Genomic DNA, 16,660 nt, shown 5'->3' on the forward strand with positions numbered 1-16,660 from the left:
GAATGAATCCCTTATAGAGGGCATCACCTGAGTGTTCTGCTGTACTTGTGGTGATTGGCCTGTTGGACTCGATAACTTTATAACCTACAGAGCGCTCCAGCTGAAGTCGCCGAGTTACCGATAGTGGGGAATCCACGTGGAATTTATTGCAAGCCATGAGGTTTATTTCATTTTTCTTATTAAAGCTTCTGCATGGCATTAAAATCTAAACAACAATTACGTTGGTGTGGGACTGGAGTCTCATATAATGCCAAATGCAGAAAGGATAGTCAGTTCCCTACAATGAGGGTTTTTACCACAATCCAACCGGCCTCCCCGAACAGGCGCCGGAATGTGGCGTCTAGGAGCTTTTCACAGTAACTTCATTTGAAGCCTACTTGTGACAATAAGCGATTTTCGTTTTGTTCGTTTCGTTTAGTTTCGACCGTCAGTTTATTATTGTTAAACACGTCTTATCCCCAGCTTTTTAAGAAACTGAATTTGATTTGCCATAGTGGGATTGGCACTCTTAATCCAGGCCTGTGGATTATTAGTCCATTTACACAACCACAGCATGACCACACCCCTGTTTTAGAGTTAGGTTTCCATTTGTAAGCAACATCCTAAAGATGTTTGTGACTATCGCCTCTATTTAGTGCTTTTAGCGAAATAACTACAAATTCCTCCCCACATCTGAGCATTGATGTACCATTCCACAGCTATTAATAATCTTTATTATTGTCACAAGTAGGCTTACATTAACATTGCAATGAAGTTACTGTGAAAATCCCCTTGTCGCCACATTCCGGCGCCTGTTCGGGTACACAGAGGGAGAATTCAGAATGTCCAAATTACCGAACAGCACGGGCAAAATTCTCCGTAATCAGCGCGATGTCCGCCGACTGGCGCCAAAAATGGCGCAAATCAGTCCGGCATCGCGCCGCCCCAAAGATGCGGAATCCTCCGCATCTTGAGCGGCCGAGCCCTCACCTTGAGGGGCTAGGCCTGCGCCGGACTGATTTCCGCCCCGCTAGCTGGCGGGAAAGGCCTTTGGTGCCCCGCCAGCTGGCGTGGAAATGACATTGCCGGGCGGCGCATGCGCGGGAGCGTTAGTGGCCGCTCACAGCATCCCCGCGCATGCGCAGTGGAGGGAGTCTCTTCCGCCTCCGCCATGGTGGAGACCATGGCAAAGGCGGAAGGAAAAGGGTGCCCCCACGGCACAGGCCCGCCCGCGGATCGGTGGGCCCCGATCGCGGGCCAGGCCACCGTGGGGGCACCCCCCGGGGCCAGATCACCCCATGTCCCCACCAGGACCCCGCCCGCGCCTCCTTGTCCCGCCGGTAAGAGAGGTGGTTTAATCCACGCCGGCGGGACAGGCATTCCAGCAGCGGGACTTCGGCCCATCCAGGCCGGAGAATCGCCGGAGGGGGGGAGCCCGCCAACCGGCGCGCGGTGCCGGAAAATTCTTCAACCGGCGGGGGCGGGATTCACGCCAGCCCTCGGTGATTCTCCGACCCGGCGGGAGGTCGGAGAATCCCGCCCCACGCCTTTCAGGACTCGTGGGAGGAAACCAGAGCACCCGGAGGAAACCCACACAGACACGGGGACACGTGCAGACTCTGCACAGACTGTGACCCAAGCCGGGGATTGAACCTGGGACTCTGGCGCTGTGAAGCAACAGTGCTACCCACTGCGCTACCGTGCCGCCCTAGAGCAGTGTGCCCCATGCCAGTATGCCAGGCGAGGGAGCCTGCTGTCAACCAAAACGCAATTACAGTTTCCTTTTGGCGAATGTGTGGCAAGAAAATGCAGCAGAGCATAATGGCCGTCAGATCACCCACCGTGGTTTTGGTTGTGGTTGGCCAGCCATCGTCCAGGACCGGGCCATATTCTGGATCCAAGAGATCAAAGTCCAAAATAAACCCGATGGGTCTGACGTAATCCAGCGTGTCCTGGGGGAAGAAAACAGTTGACCAGGATATTTGGGTCCACAGAAACAACACAGGAGGTAGTAAAGGAATGAAGGTATGGAGGTAGAATGAATGAAAGGGCTTGGAGTTCTGTAGCAACCGCCCGGGCATTCCAAAGCACTTCACCACCAGTGAATTACTATTGGCGAACAATCGCGGAAGTTATGTAAGCAAACATGGCAAAGTCTGCTAACCAGCACACTGGATGGATAAGCAATTCATTTCTTTTTGGTAGTATTGGTTGAGGAAATAATGTTGGTCAGGGCATTGAGACCAAATGCTCCTCTTCAAATAGTGTTGAGGGGTATCTTCTCCACCGAGCCAACTAGGTTTCAATTTAATGCCACATCTGAAAAGGAGCAACTTTCCTCAGTGTTGTCTCAGCTTAGATTAGAGCAAAGTGCTGCTGAATAGTAGTGTGTGTACAATAGTGTGACAATTTAATCAGCATCTTCCGGCAAGACCCATGTAATTACCGACACCCTTAGGAATTCTATTTCCCTCTTCACAGAACCACTGCAGTGCAGAAGGAGGCCATTCGGCCCATCAAGTCTGCACCGGCCCTTCGAAAGACCACCCTACCTAGGCCCAATCCCTCACCCTATTCCTGCAACTCCACCCTAAGAGGGAATTTATCATGGCCAATCCACCTCACTTGCACATCTTTGGACTGTGGGAGGAAAACCAGAGCACCTGGAGGAAACCCACGCAGACACGGGGAGAACGTGCAGACTCCGCACAGACAGTCACCCAAGACCGGATCGAACCCGGGTCCCTGCCGCTGTGAGGCAGCAGTGCTAACCAATGTGCCACCGTGCCGCCCCTTACTGTGGTTCTGAGTGGCTGGATGGTTAAGGGTGATAAAACTACCCAAGTCTTATTCCTGAGCAACAAAAGTAAATGGTCAAGGCCCATAGTGCGGGCCACCACCCAGATCGACAGAAGGCAATCACATGATCCCAAGCTGTAGGATGATGGGAAGACCGAAGAGGGTGAGTAATCTCACAGTTCTTCGGCCTTGAGAAGGCCTGAGTTAGAGGAAGAGCTAGTGTGACAAAAATCAGCATAAAAAAGGAGGCAGAAGAATGTGTGGAATAGTTGAGGAGGAATAATTGACAGACCAATGCCTGATACTTACGAGAACGTGGAAATTGAATTGGTCACAAGTCTCTAACTCAGGTTCCACACTGATGTTGCTGTGGACGTACTTCTCGAAGTTGTCATCAAAGAGTGCTCTGGGCGTGTACCTGCGCTCGTCAATGGAAACGTTGTACCTAATGACTGAATAAAAAGACAACAATTTCTCCAGTGTCAAACTCAACCCGTTTTCCAGAGTTTTGTTTTGATGTAGTTGAGTTTTTATTTTTTAAATTTAGATTACCCAATTATTTTTTCCAATTAAGGGGCAATTTAGCGTGGCAAATCCACCTACCCTGCACATTTTGGGTTGTGGGGGCGAAACCCACGCAGACACGGGGGAGAATGTGCAAACTCCACACGGACAGTGACCCAGAGCCGGGATCGAACCTGGGACCTCGGCGCCATGAGGCAGCTGTGCTAACCACTGTGCCGCCGTGCTGCCCATTTGATGTAGCAGAATTGACAGTTGGGCTTCCCAAGAGAGGCAGAGGGACCCCTCACCCAACAGCCGTACGTATCGGGGAAATCACAGCCGTGCATATTGGCCGTTAATTACCCTTAAACGTCAAGAGAGGCTAAAGAAGCCAGCTGAGTGAGAGTGGGGTGGGCAGTCTGGGTGGTCAGGTGAAGTTTCAGAAACAGATTCCTAAATGAGCAAAAGCCAAGGCTGGAGGAAGGTGTGTCAATGTAACCCTCATGCAATAACCTGAGAACTGTGTCAGCTCAGTGCATCGTGTACTGAGCCGTGTGCCAGACCAAAGCTGCAATGTGTGGTATATTATAGAGAATCCTATCAGCAGGGGCAAGGGTATTGGGGTTGGGGAGGGGTGGGGCAATCAGCAAACCTAAACAAAGCAAGAGGATGTCAATCTGTCAGTCTTTATTCACCTGCACACTTCAGGAGGAAGGGAAGGTGGAGGGAGATAAGGAGGCACCACCTTTGGGAATAGATGAAGTAGAAAATGAATCTTAATATGAACGCAGTTACGAACGAACCACTGACTCCCTACAGTACAGAAGGAGGCCGTTTGGCCCATCGAGTCTGCACTGACCCTCTGAAAGTGCACTTTGCCTAGACCCGCTCCCCCGCCCTATCCCCGTAGCCCCACTTACCCTATACATCTTTGGACACAATGTGGCAATTTAGCATGACCAATCCACATAACCTGCACATCTTTGGACTGTGGGAGGAAACCGGAGCACCCGGAGGAAAGCCACACAGACACAGTGGAGAACGTGCCGACTCCGCACAGACAGTCTGGGATAATTCCGAGGGGATTTGATATATTCCTCCCACAAATCTGTTTTTTGCCTCTTCCTATGATGACATGGTTTTGGGTGGAGGAGAGAAGATGAATATGCGGCAGACAGGATATCACAAATTGTGTGGGACAGGGTGGATGGATGAATGAACCTTTTGCAGTCTGCCAGTATTTGCATGTTCAGAAACTAGCAGATTTTACAAATCTGTGCCAATTATCGCTCATCGAGAAAGTCGCACTTACTCAAACTGGCATTCTGAAGTCCGGGTGACTTGGCCATCACTGTGAAACAGGCAGACACAGACATACAGCTGCACTCTTTGCCGTTCCTCTTGCAATCCTTGTTGAAAATGTTGATTTTCGCTGGCTCGAACCTCATGCTGGCATTCACACAAACGATACTGCGAGACCTGGGGGGAGGGGGCAAGGGTGACATTGCGTGGGCACCTCTGGAACAACGAGACCCTATGTTTTGAATGCAAATGCAACTGGAGCCAGGTTAGAAGGAATGTGCTGCATTGGAAGGTTAGAGGGCACTTCTCGTGGACATTATTCGATTGCCAATTACACAACATTTTCAGAGAAACATGCATGCAGCGCAGGGCACGGTTGGGACGCATTACAAAGGGACGCTGATTGGACCATTGGAGTGTCAGCACATGGCAAATGGGTGGGTGACGTTTACCACATGGCACTTGCCACCCTCAATGGTGCTGCTCTGGTGGAGACTGTGTCGAGCCCTTCTCAAAGGAAGGAGAAGCTGTGTTAACAGCTTGGACTGAAATCCGCAAACTCACTGCAGACTAGGACTCAAATCTTGAACTCTCCCTGGCGCGTACGGGATTGCTACCAGGCCAGGCAGCGCATTTAGCTGCAGGAACCATGCAGGGTCCGGGCAGGCAGGATCAAGCTGATGGAGAATCAGTTATGACAGGAAAGACCTTGGATAGATAACAGCAAATGGTTGGTTATGCTTCGCAAATAGAGATAGATTGACAAACCATAACTGAACAGCACTGCCAAGCGCCCCGACTGCCAGATCCACCAGACCGTCGTCATTCATATCTAACTGTCCATGAATACTGCGGCCAAAGTACAGCAGCCCATGACCGACGTCTGAAGCTCCAATCCTCTGTAAAGCAACAAATACAGAAAGAGGTCAGTTCATTACATTGACTCGGACTGAAATAAGTAAGCATGTGCTCGCTATAATGCCAACATGTGGTGGGTGTAATTGTGGTGAACGTATTGTACCAACCATTCACCACTGTATCATATTGTATCACGCTGTTGCCCATTTGGGCTCCACCTATGGACCATTGTACTGTACTACATGGAATGTATAATGTAGGTGCCCTTGTGGGCTCCGCCCCTGGCTCTGCGCCATTGAGGGGAGGTATAAAGAGCAGCTGCCCTGTAGGCGGCTCTCACTAGCAGAGCAGTCGCAGGCAGGCACTGTTTTAGTCGATTAAAGCCACTGTTCACTTCAACTCTCTGTCTCGCGTGAATTGATGGTCGATCAGTAATGTGCCTGGGAGGAATGGTGGCTTTGCACCTCTAGCCCCCAATATCGTCCATCACCGTCATTCTCCTCATCTCAAGTCCGGATCTGTTGCAATGAGCTGATTGGCATTATTCATCAACGGCTGCACCACCGTTGTACCATGTGACTAGCAGAATCGTTCTAGGTAAATCAGATGGACCTTGGTCCGTTCTTCATCCAGCAATCAGGGGAGAGGATGGTGCGGTGGAAATGTCACTGGACCAAAGACCCAGGGCAATGCTGGAGGGACACGAGTTCAAATCCCACCATGACAGCGGGTGAAATTTAAATTACACTAATAACTTTCAAATTTGAAAACTTGGCATGAAAACCCATCGGGTTGACCAATGTCCTTCAGGGAAGGAAATCTTACCCGGTCTGGCCTACACGTGACTCCAGACCCACAGCAATGTGGTTGACTCTGAACTGTCCTATCAAATAGCCTAGCAAGCCCAGGAAGATTTAAAATGGGATGCATTGCTCGGTCTGGGACCAGTGAAGGTTTGTAAACACCGAGGTGATGAGCAACTTCAGGAAAGGATATAGAATCATAGAGTTTTACAGCACAGAAACAGGCCCTTCGGCCCAAGTGCATGGGTCATCAAGCTCCTCTCTATTCTAATCCCATTTTTCAGTTGGCCCATAGCCTTGTGTTTCAAAAATTCATCCAAATGCTTCTTAAATGTTCTGCGAGTTGCCACCTCTACCACCCTTTCAGGCAGCGAGCTCCAGACCCCCACCACCTTCTGGGTGAAAACATTTTTCCTCAAATCCTCTCCGAACCCCCTACTTTCACCTTAAATCTACTCCCTCTGGTTATTGATATGTGGCACACCATTTCCTGGAAGTTTTGTAAACTTCTACAAGCACTGTGTCTGTCTGGGTTCCAAAAAATCTGGGATTTTAAATCCCGGATGCAGGTGTGACATCCAGGCTTCTGAACAGATCCAAGCGTTGCCAAATCTCTTACTTGAAATATTGCAGGGAGTAGAAGAGAGAAACAATAAGAAAAATATGTACAAATTATAAAAAAAAGCAACGGAGCTCTTTTCGACTTGCATTATTCGTCTATTTGAGTTATTAAGGACATTTGTTTTCACTCAAGGAAGCACACAACCTCATAATTACTGGCAGAAATGATTAAAGGCGAACAGTCTCAGCAATATAACTCAGTCACATTTCCCTGACACCTGTCACATTCTGTTCATTAAGAAATCGTGACATTGGCACGAAAACCTTTGTTACTGTGATAGTACGGGCAGGACGGTAGCACAGTGGTTAGCACAGTTAGTTCACAGCTCCCAGGTCCCAGGTTCGATTCCCGGCTTGGGTGACTGTGTGGAGTCTGTGTGGGTCTGTGCGGAGTCTGCACGTTCTCCCCGTGTCTGCGTGGGTTTCCTCCGGATGCTCCGGTTTCCTCCCACAAGTCCCGAAAGACATGCTTGTTAGGCGACATTCTGCATTCTCCCTCAGTGTACCTGAACAGGCGCCAGAGTGTGGCAACTAGGGGATTTTCACAGTAACTTCATTGCAGTGTTAATGTGAGCCTACTTGTGACAATAATAAAAATTATTATTATTATTATCCGAGTCTCAGAGACAATGAGATGCATTGCAGTGACACCACTGCCACAGACTTCAGGTAATCTCAATCCTTCTGGTTAGTCAGCCTCCAGCACCCCGCCCTTAATGATCGAGACCCCAGCACTGAGGCTGCAAATACAACCACTGGATACACCTGTCCAATGAATGGGAACCAAAGAAAGAGAAATAAAGAGTTTTGCCTCAACATCTGGGAGAGTTCAAGCACAGACAGAATCAATTATTAGCTTCCAGTAAATATGCTGGATTACCGTGAAATTTCTTCCAGTCTTAATCAGCTCCAGCAAATCACATTGCAGCAAACTGTAGCTTGACATTGGGACAGACAATCATTACTTTACAATGTGGTGTACACTCTCTGCATCTGATTGTGAGGACTTCCCTTATATTGTAAACTCTGGAATACCCTCTCCAAACCTCCTTCCTCTCTCTCTTTTAAGATTCTATTTAAAACCACTTCGACCGAGCATTTGCTCAGTTGTCCTAACGTCTCCTCTTTTAACTCGCTGTCAAAATGTTTCTTGATTTTGTTCCTGACTGCGCTTTATGTTGAAAGCTGAAACTGCTGTAAAGATCAAGAGGAAGGCTCGAGGGCAGGTAGAAGTAGAAAGAAGTTGAACCGTGACGTCACAGTCTGCAGGTAAGGGATTGGCTGGTGACTGGTAAGTAGTTTTTCTTTTATTTTCCCTCAGGTGTTATCGTGCGGGGCACAGAGGTTGCTGAGTGAGTGCTTGCTGAGAAGGGGAGTGAATAACAGGTAAGCTCTTTCTTTCTTTTTCTTTTTCTATCTAGAGGGGATGGCAGAATATTTGAGGTGAGGGACGCCGTCAGTGTCCCTGCGGATTTCATCTGTGGGAAGTGCACCCATCTCCAGCTCCTCAGAAACCGCGTTAGGGAACTGGAGCTGGAGCTGGATGAACTTTGGATCATTCGGGAGGCTGAGGTGGTCATAGATAGGAGCTTCAGGGATGCAGTTACTCAGAAGACTAAAGATAGATGGGTGACGGTGAGAGGGACTGGGAGGAAGTAGTCAGTACAGGGATCCCCTGTGGTCGTTCCCCTTAGTAACACGTATACCGCTTTGGATACTGTTGGGGGGGGGGGGGGGGACTTACCAGGGGTAAGCCATGGGGTACAGGTCTCTGGCACGGAGTCTGTCCCTTTTGCTCAGAAGGGAAGGGGGGAGAGGAGTAGAGCATTAGTCATTGGAGACTCCATAGTTAGGGGGATAGATAGGAGATTCTGTGGGAACGAGAGAGACTCACGGTTGGTGTGTTGCCTCCCAGGTGCCAGGATGCGTGATATCTCGGATCGTGTTTTCGGGATCCTTAAGGGGGAGGGGGAGCAGCCCCAAGTCGTGGTCCACATAGGTACCAACGACATAGGTAGGAAAAGGGATAGGGATGTAAGGCAGGAATTCAGGGAGCTAGGGTGGAAACTTAGATCTAGGACAAACAGAGTTATTATCTCTGGGTTGTTACCCGTGCCATGTGCTATCGAGGCGAGGAATAAGGAGAGAGAGGAGTTGAACACGTGGCTACAGGGATGGTGCAGGAGGGAGGGTTTCAGATTTCTGGTTAATTGGGGCTCATTCTGGGGTCGGTGGGACCTCTACAAACGGGATGGTCTACACCTGGACCAGAGTGGTACCAATATCCTGGGGGGAAATTTGCTAATGCTCTTCGGGAGAGTTTAAACTAGTTCAGCAGGGGCTTGGGAACCTGAATGGTAGCTCCAGTATACAGGAGGTTGAGAGTAGTGAGGTCATGAGTAAGGTTTCAAAGTTGCAGGAGTGTACCGGCAGGCAGGAAGGTGGTTTAAAGTGTGTCTTCTTCAATGCCAGGAGCATCCGGAATAAGGGGGGTGAACATGCGGCATGGGTTGGTACATGGGACTTTGATGTTGTGGCCATTTCGGAGACATGGATAGAACAGGGACAGGAATGGTTGTTGCAGGTGCGGGGTTTAGATATTTCAGTAAGACCAGTGAAGGTGGTAAAAGAGGGGGAGGGGTGGCATTGTTAGTCAACGACAGTATTACGGTGGCAGAAAGGACGTTTGATGAGGATTTTTGTCTACTGAGGTAGTATGGGCTGAGGTTAGAAACAGGAAAGGAAAGGTCACCCTGTTAGGGGTTTCCTATAGGCCTCCAAAAAGCTCCAGAGATGTAGAGGAAAGGATTGCAAAGATGCTTCTGGATAGGAGCGAAAGCAACAGGGTAGTTGTTATGGGAGACTTTAACTTTCCAAATATTGACTGGAAACGCTATAGTTCGAGTACTTTAGATGGGTCCGTTTTTGTCCAATGTGTGCAGGAGGGTTTCCTGACACTATGTAGATAGGCAACGAGAGGCGAGGCCATTTTGGATTTGGTACTGGGTAATGAACCAGGGCAGGTGTTAGATTTGGAGGTAGGTGAGCACTTTGGTGATAGTGACCACAATTCGATTACGTTTACTTTAGTGATGGAAAGGGATAGGTATATACCGCAGGGCAAGAGTTATATCTGGGGGAAAGGCAATTATGATGCGATGAGGCAAGACTTAGGATGCATCGGATGGAGAGGAAAACTGCAGGGGATGGGCACAATGGAAATGTGGAGCTTGTTCAAGGTACAGCTACTGCGTGTCCTTGATAAGTATGTACCTGTCAGGCAGGGAGGAAGTGGTCGGGCAAGGGAACCGTGGTTTACTAAAGCAGTCGAAACACTTGTCAAGAGGAAGAAGGAGGCTTATGTAAAGATGACACATGAAGGTTCAGTTAGGGCGCTCGAGAGTTACAAGTTAGCTAGGAAGGACCTAAAGAGAGAGCTAAGAAGAGCCAGGAGGGGACATGAGAAGTCTTTGGCAGGTAGGATCAAGGATAACCCTAAAGCTTTCTATAGATATGTCAGGAGTAAAAGAACGACTAGGGTAAGAGTAGGGCCAGTCAAGGACAGTAGCGGGAAGTTGTGTGTGGAGTCCGAGGAGATAGGAGAGGTGCTAAATGAATATTTTTCATCAGTATTCACACAGGAAAAAGATAGTGTTGTCGAGGAGAATACTGAGATTCAGGCTACTAGGCTAGAAGGGCTTGAGGTTCATAAGGAGGAGGTGTTAGCAATTCTGGAAAGTGTGAAAATAGGTAAGTCCCCTGGGCTGGATGGGATTTATCCTAGGATTCTCTGGGAAGCAAGGGAGGAGATTGCTGAGCCTTTGGCTTTGATCTTTAAGTCATCTTTGTCTACAGGAATAGTGCCAGAAGACTGGAGGATAGCAAATGTTGTTCCTTTGTTCAAGAAGGGAAGTAGAGCCAACCCCGGTAACTATAGACCAGTGAGCCTTACTTCTGTTGTGGGCAAAATCTTGGAAAGGTTTATAAGAGATAGGATGATTAATCATCTGGAAAGGAATAATTTGATTAGAGATAGTCAACACAGTTTTGTGAAGGGTAGGTCGTGCCTCACAAACCTTATTGAGTTCTTTGAGAAGGTGACCAAACAGGTGGATGAGGGTAAAGCAGTTGATGTGGTGTGTATGGATTTCAGTAAAGCGTTTCATAAGGTTCCCCACAGTAGGCTACTGCAGAAAATACGGAGGCATGGGATTCAGGGTGATTTAGCAGTTTGGATCAGAAATTGGCTAGCTGGAAGAAGACAAAGGGTGGTGGTTGATGGGAAATGTTCAGACTGGAGTCCAGTTACTAGTGGTGTACCACAAGGATCTGTTTTGGGGCCACTGCTGTTTGTCATTTTTATAAATGACCTGGAGGAGGGCGTAGAAGGATGGGTGCGTGAATTTGCAGGTGACACTAAAGTCGGTGGAGTTGTGGACAGTGCGGAAGGATGTTACAAGTTACAGAGGGACACAGATAAGCTGCAGCGCTGGGCTGAGAGGTGGCAAATGGAGTTTATTGCAGAAAAGTGTGAGGTGATTCATTTTGGAAGGAATAACAGGAAGACAGAGTACTGGGCTAATGGTAAGATTCTTGGCAGTGTGGATGAGCAGAGAGATCTCGGTGTCCATGTACATAGATCCCTGAAAGTTGCCACCCAGGTTGAGAGGGTTGTTAAGAAGGCGTATGGTGTGTTAACTTTTATTGGTAGAGGGATTGAGTTGCAGCTGTACAAAACTCTGGTGCGGCCGCTTATTGCGTGCAATTCTGGTCGCCGCATTATAGGAAGGATGTGGAAGCATTGGAAAGGGTGCAGAGGAGATTTACCAGAATGTTGCCTGGTATGGAGGGAAGATCTTATGAGGAAAGGCTGAGGGACTTGAGGCTGTTTTCGTTCGAGAGAAGAAGGGTAAAAGGTGACTTAATTGAGGCCTACAAGATGATCAGAGGATTGGATAGGGTGGACAGTGAGAGCCTTTTTCCTCGGATGGTGATGTCTAGCACGAGGGGACATAGCTTTAAATTGAGGGGCGATAGATATAAGACAGATGTCAGAGGTAGGTTCTTTACTCAGAGAGCAGTAAGGGCGTGGAATGCCCTGACTGCAACAGTAATGGACTCGCCAACACTAAGGGCATTCAAATGGTCATTGGATAGACATATGGATGATAAGGGAATAGTGTAGATGGGCTTTAGAGTGGTTTCACAGGTCGGCGCACAGATCGAGGGCCGAAGGGCTTGTTCTGTGCTGTAATGTTCTATGTTCTATGTTCTATGTATTTAAAATGACGCATTTGAATGGAGGAGGAAGGTCGAAGGGGCGGGGGAGGTATAAATTTCCTTTGGGGGAAGCGGAATGTACAAAGACATATTGGCTAATTAAAATACCCCGAGAGACTGAAAAGAATATTAAAACTGTAGAAACATCTCTATGTATTCCTGTAATATCACTAAAATAAACCACAAGTCAAAGGCACCACTTAACGTTTAATTTCACGCTAATTATGTTCACCCTCTCATCCTTTTTTCCGTTATGCCTTTCACCTTTACTCCCTGTCCTTAATTTCCCAAATGTTTCCCAAAGCATTTTGTAAACTAGCCTATCTTTCTTACATTTAATTTTCCTGAAATAGTCTTTGATAGATCCCTCTTTTACCATATTCCGCCTTCTATAATTTGTTCGTGGGAACGCCCTTCCGAACTGCCCTCTTGTTAAACAGGGATTTGGCTGCAGAAACGCTCCCAACACGTTCCAGAACGCCCAGTCTCCGCCCTACATTCCTGTCTAATTCCTGCCAAATCACCCAAGTCATGGGTGGAACTGGAGGAGGAGGTGCTACCCGCGCACGGTGTGTCTCACCTGTTTGTAGTCCTTGAGGATGGTTTTCTTGTATCCGTGGAACACATAAACTGCCCCGTGATGATCATCTTCCAATGGGGCTCCAACCACCACATCATTGAAGGAGTCATAATTGAGGTCGCGAACAGCAGCGATTGCAGAACCAAAGCGCGCGTTCTGAGATTTGTCATAAATTTCCAGAAAACTATTGAAAATGAAAACCTTCTGTAAAACAAGCCAATAGGTTCTGAATGTTAATGTCGAATCTTGTACTAAGATTTGCAGGTAACATTACAATGATGCAAAAATGTACAAAGATACAAATAATATATCCCTCTGTGAGTTATGGCACTATGTGTTCAAGCATAAAACTAGAATGGTTTTAAGTTACCCTCGAGAAGGGGGTTGTTACTCTGCCTGATGATGCTGGAGCTGTCATTCTGGGGAATAACTGCACCGCCCTGGTCTGGTCCTGTCCATTTCTCTACGTTCTGCTGTCCCGTCTGGACGCTCCAACATTGCTTCCATCTCTCAGGTTCCTTGTTTCCTTCAGCCTTCTCTCTTGTTTCTCGATCTTAGGGCCGCTCTCTCCCCCTCCCCACTCAGAGTCCCTGCCCACAGCCACGTCCTCTTTTTAGACCTCACAGTCTCATGACCCCCTTCCCTCATGTTTACAATTCCTTCTGCTCTCTCTCTCTCTCTCCACCCCACCTCCCTTGGGATCCTCCTCTCCCCACAAAGATGTTGGTGTGTGGAACAACTAGCGCTAATTAAAACTGATGGAACTAAAACATGATGGAATAAATGTGTGCCTTGGATCAATTAACACTCCCCACCCCCCCCCCCCCCCCCCGCGCCAGAAATAGAGAACGGAGGCTTCTGAAAGATCCCAGACAAGCTCACATCAGGGTCGATCACATTTCTCAGGGAAGCCTTGAATCTCCCCCAGTCATGGCTTTGGTCAAAGACCTGTTCACAGCTCCTCACCCCCACCAGAATTAAAAGGCCCCACCCTCCACCCACGAGCGGCAGCAAATGTTTTTTTTCCCATTTTCCTCTAATTTAGTGTTTTAAAAACATTGCTCTTGGCAGATAAGAGTCGCTGGCGATGGCCCATTCTTACTTGAGAAGGTGGCGCTGAGCTGTGCTCTTGAACCGCCGCAGTCCCTGTGACGTAGGTACACCCATAATGCTGTTAGGGAGGGAGTTCCAGGGTTTGAAGGAACGGTGGCGATCTAGTTCCAAGTCAGGATATTGTGTTCTTTGGAGGATTTCAGGGCCATCCATTATTGCTCCCCCCCCCCACCCCTCTCCCCGCGCCTCCCCCCCCCCTCCCCCCTGCCTCCTTATCCCTGAAGGCACCGACTCCTTGCTGGTCTCTGGTTTGAAAGATGTCAGCTGTCATCCAGCACCTCATCTCAATGCCTATTTTTCCTCGTGTTATTTTAAACCTCGAATGGTAGACTATTTGAACACATGATCCAGCATGCCAAACCGCTGGCCGCATGGGTGTTCTTCAGCTATAGCCACGGCAGGATAAACAGAATGGGAAGATTGACTGATTTCCTCCTCTCCTTCACCTGGCCCCACCCACACCGGACTAACTTGGGTCATCGAGAACAATTATTACATGTCCTAGCTTGGGATGCATGACGGTGCAGTCAAACCCGCGACTGTATGAAGTGTCTATGCAATGAGCTGCCTCTTTAGCCTCTGGCAACAGTTCATAAATAACACAGACTGGCAATTTCCTAGAATGTGCTCCAGCTCCGTCTCTGTAACTTGGCTGATTACGGAGAGGCAGCAGGTCTTAGGAAGCTGCAGGCCTGACAAAGAAAACATCCTAGCCGTTACCTTGTGGAGCGAGTAGATGTAGATTTTACCCTTCTCTCTACCATCAATGAAATACATGGGAGCACCGACTAATAAAACATCTGTCACCCCATCAGCATCCACATCCACTGGAGCTATTTCACTCCCAAAGTATGATCCAATCTGAAATAAATGTGGCAGGGAAATGATTAATCGTTGATTTAAAGTCTCTGGTTTTAAATGTCTCGCCAAACTAAACACAGCCATCAAGTTGCTGCCTCTGCCTTTCTGTACACAGACGGAGATCAGCGGGAAATTGTAGCAGGGAATGCTTAGACCAGTAATGTAGCACTCAGTCCAGTCTTTGGGCACAATGACGAGAATAGACAGATAGTGCACAAGGCCAGAAGGCAGGAAGGCCTGAGAATTAAGAGAGTGCAGAGACAGTCGAACTTAATTAGCCCCATATTTGAACTGCCTTTCAGCCGGAGCTTCAGACAGAACTGCCTGGGCACATGAATGGATTAATGATTAGAAAACATCAAGGGAAAATAAAATGTAGAAGGTGGCGAGAGGGAATGAATCAATCCTCTTGAAGAAAGACTGTTGCATGTAATTTCTTATTCAGCAAAAAAAGGGAGAGAATTTTTCCAATTTCTCCAGCCATCCCATGATTTAACAGTAAGGCATCTCAGCCTGCAGCTTCCTGGCAATGCTCGCAGGCTGATTCCCCCCACCCCCCACCCAACCATTTGTAAGTTTAAGCAGGTTGCTGCCAACCTTTTGAAACAGAGGTGGCAGACGGCAATAATCTGGGTGTCACCCACAACAGCGAGGCGGTTGCGATCTGAGCTGTTGATGAGCCCAATAACACTTGTCCCATAACAATGCAGACTGCGCACAGATGCAGGCATGTCTTTGGGAAAGGACTTGCACGCATGTGCTCCACATCTGTCCTGCACATGTGTAGAGAGGCAGACGTGGGACGCTTGCATATCTTCAGCGTGGATTCAGCAAGCTTCACTAACCTGCTGCCCCTTCAGCGACTGCTCAATTGTGACACTTCCGCTGTTCTTCATTGTGAATATAATCACTTTCCCGGTGTGGTTGAACCTGGGAGCGCCTGACACGTACCACCTTTGACCTGATTTTGTCATCACCGAAGTGATGGTGTAACCTGGAAGATAAAGTACAGAGTAACAAGGGTCTCCTGGGTACTAAAGTTTAATTTCACCTTAATTTCCACTGAGTCAGGTGTTTGGCGGGTTCCAGGCCCCACTCTTGGGAGATTTGCGCAGGCCACCTGGTGTAGTATTGAGGGGGTGCCGCACTGTCGGAGCTGCTGTCACTCGGACAAGACTGAACGCCGAGAGACTGTCGGCTCACTCAGGGGTGCATAATCGATCACTATTCAAAGCAAAGCAAGGGAGGGAACCTCCCACTCCCCCCCCCCCGCCTTCCCCTCCGCATTTATCTCCCAGCCAACAGTGAAAAAAGATGGTCTAAATCTCTTTACTGCTTCTGGGATCTTACTGTGCACCCGACTGGCTGCTGTGTTTCCCACAGAACAAAGCTCACATGTTTCAAATCATAATCGTGGAACTTAAGCTTTTTAATGACTCTCCAAATTGGCCACATCACTGGGGCTTCAGAACATTGTTTCTCTATTAGGCACTTGACAACATTCTGCTAATTAACGAGGAATGTTATGATAGAATCGAAATAAATCTCGAGGGAAAGAAACTACATTTAACAACCGTCGTGCGACAAGGTCACGTCTGAAGCTTCCTGGTTTCAGATCTATGATGCGCGTAAAGAATGCAGATTACCCCCAGCAATAAACTCCAGTTAAAGGCAGGCAGGGCTAAATCGTGTGTCCGCAATACTGACTCATGCTCTCTCAACAGATGCAGCCTGAATCGTGGACTGGTTCCATCACAAAAGGAAGCCACTCGGCCCATCGTGCAGGCTGGGCTGGCCCACTGCAGACGTGCCTTGAATGTCACAAAATTGGTTCTTTGGTTTTTGATTCCGCCAAATGGGGCAGGCCGGCCGCAGAACAAGATATGGACCTTTTCCATTTGTGCTGCACACAATTCCAATGGATAAACTCTTTTACTGTTACATCCCGTTTCTTCCTCCC

General features: G+C 48.3%; 1 protein-coding gene across 1 annotated transcript in view; it reads right to left on the reverse strand.

The window, feature by feature from the left end:
- itga11a (integrin, alpha 11a) overlaps window positions 1–16,660 on the reverse strand; it is a 231,784-nt gene that overhangs the window by 60,870 nt on the left and 154,254 nt on the right. The window contains exons 12-18 of the mRNA XM_072470475.1: window positions 15,546–15,694; window positions 14,560–14,700; window positions 12,727–12,930; window positions 5,353–5,483; window positions 4,595–4,761; window positions 3,088–3,230; window positions 1,821–1,931 (exon numbers count right to left, since the gene is read on the reverse strand). Coding sequence (XP_072326576.1) covers window positions 1,821–1,931; window positions 3,088–3,230; window positions 4,595–4,761; window positions 5,353–5,483; window positions 12,727–12,930; window positions 14,560–14,700; window positions 15,546–15,694 — 1,046 coding nt within the window. The remainder of the gene's footprint in view (window positions 1–1,820; window positions 1,932–3,087; window positions 3,231–4,594; window positions 4,762–5,352; window positions 5,484–12,726; window positions 12,931–14,559; window positions 14,701–15,545; window positions 15,695–16,660) is intronic.

The sequence above is a fragment of the Scyliorhinus torazame genome, chromosome 12, assembly GCF_047496885.1.
Source record: "Scyliorhinus torazame isolate Kashiwa2021f chromosome 12, sScyTor2.1, whole genome shotgun sequence".
Taxonomy (NCBI): domain Eukaryota; kingdom Metazoa; phylum Chordata; class Chondrichthyes; order Carcharhiniformes; family Scyliorhinidae; genus Scyliorhinus; species Scyliorhinus torazame.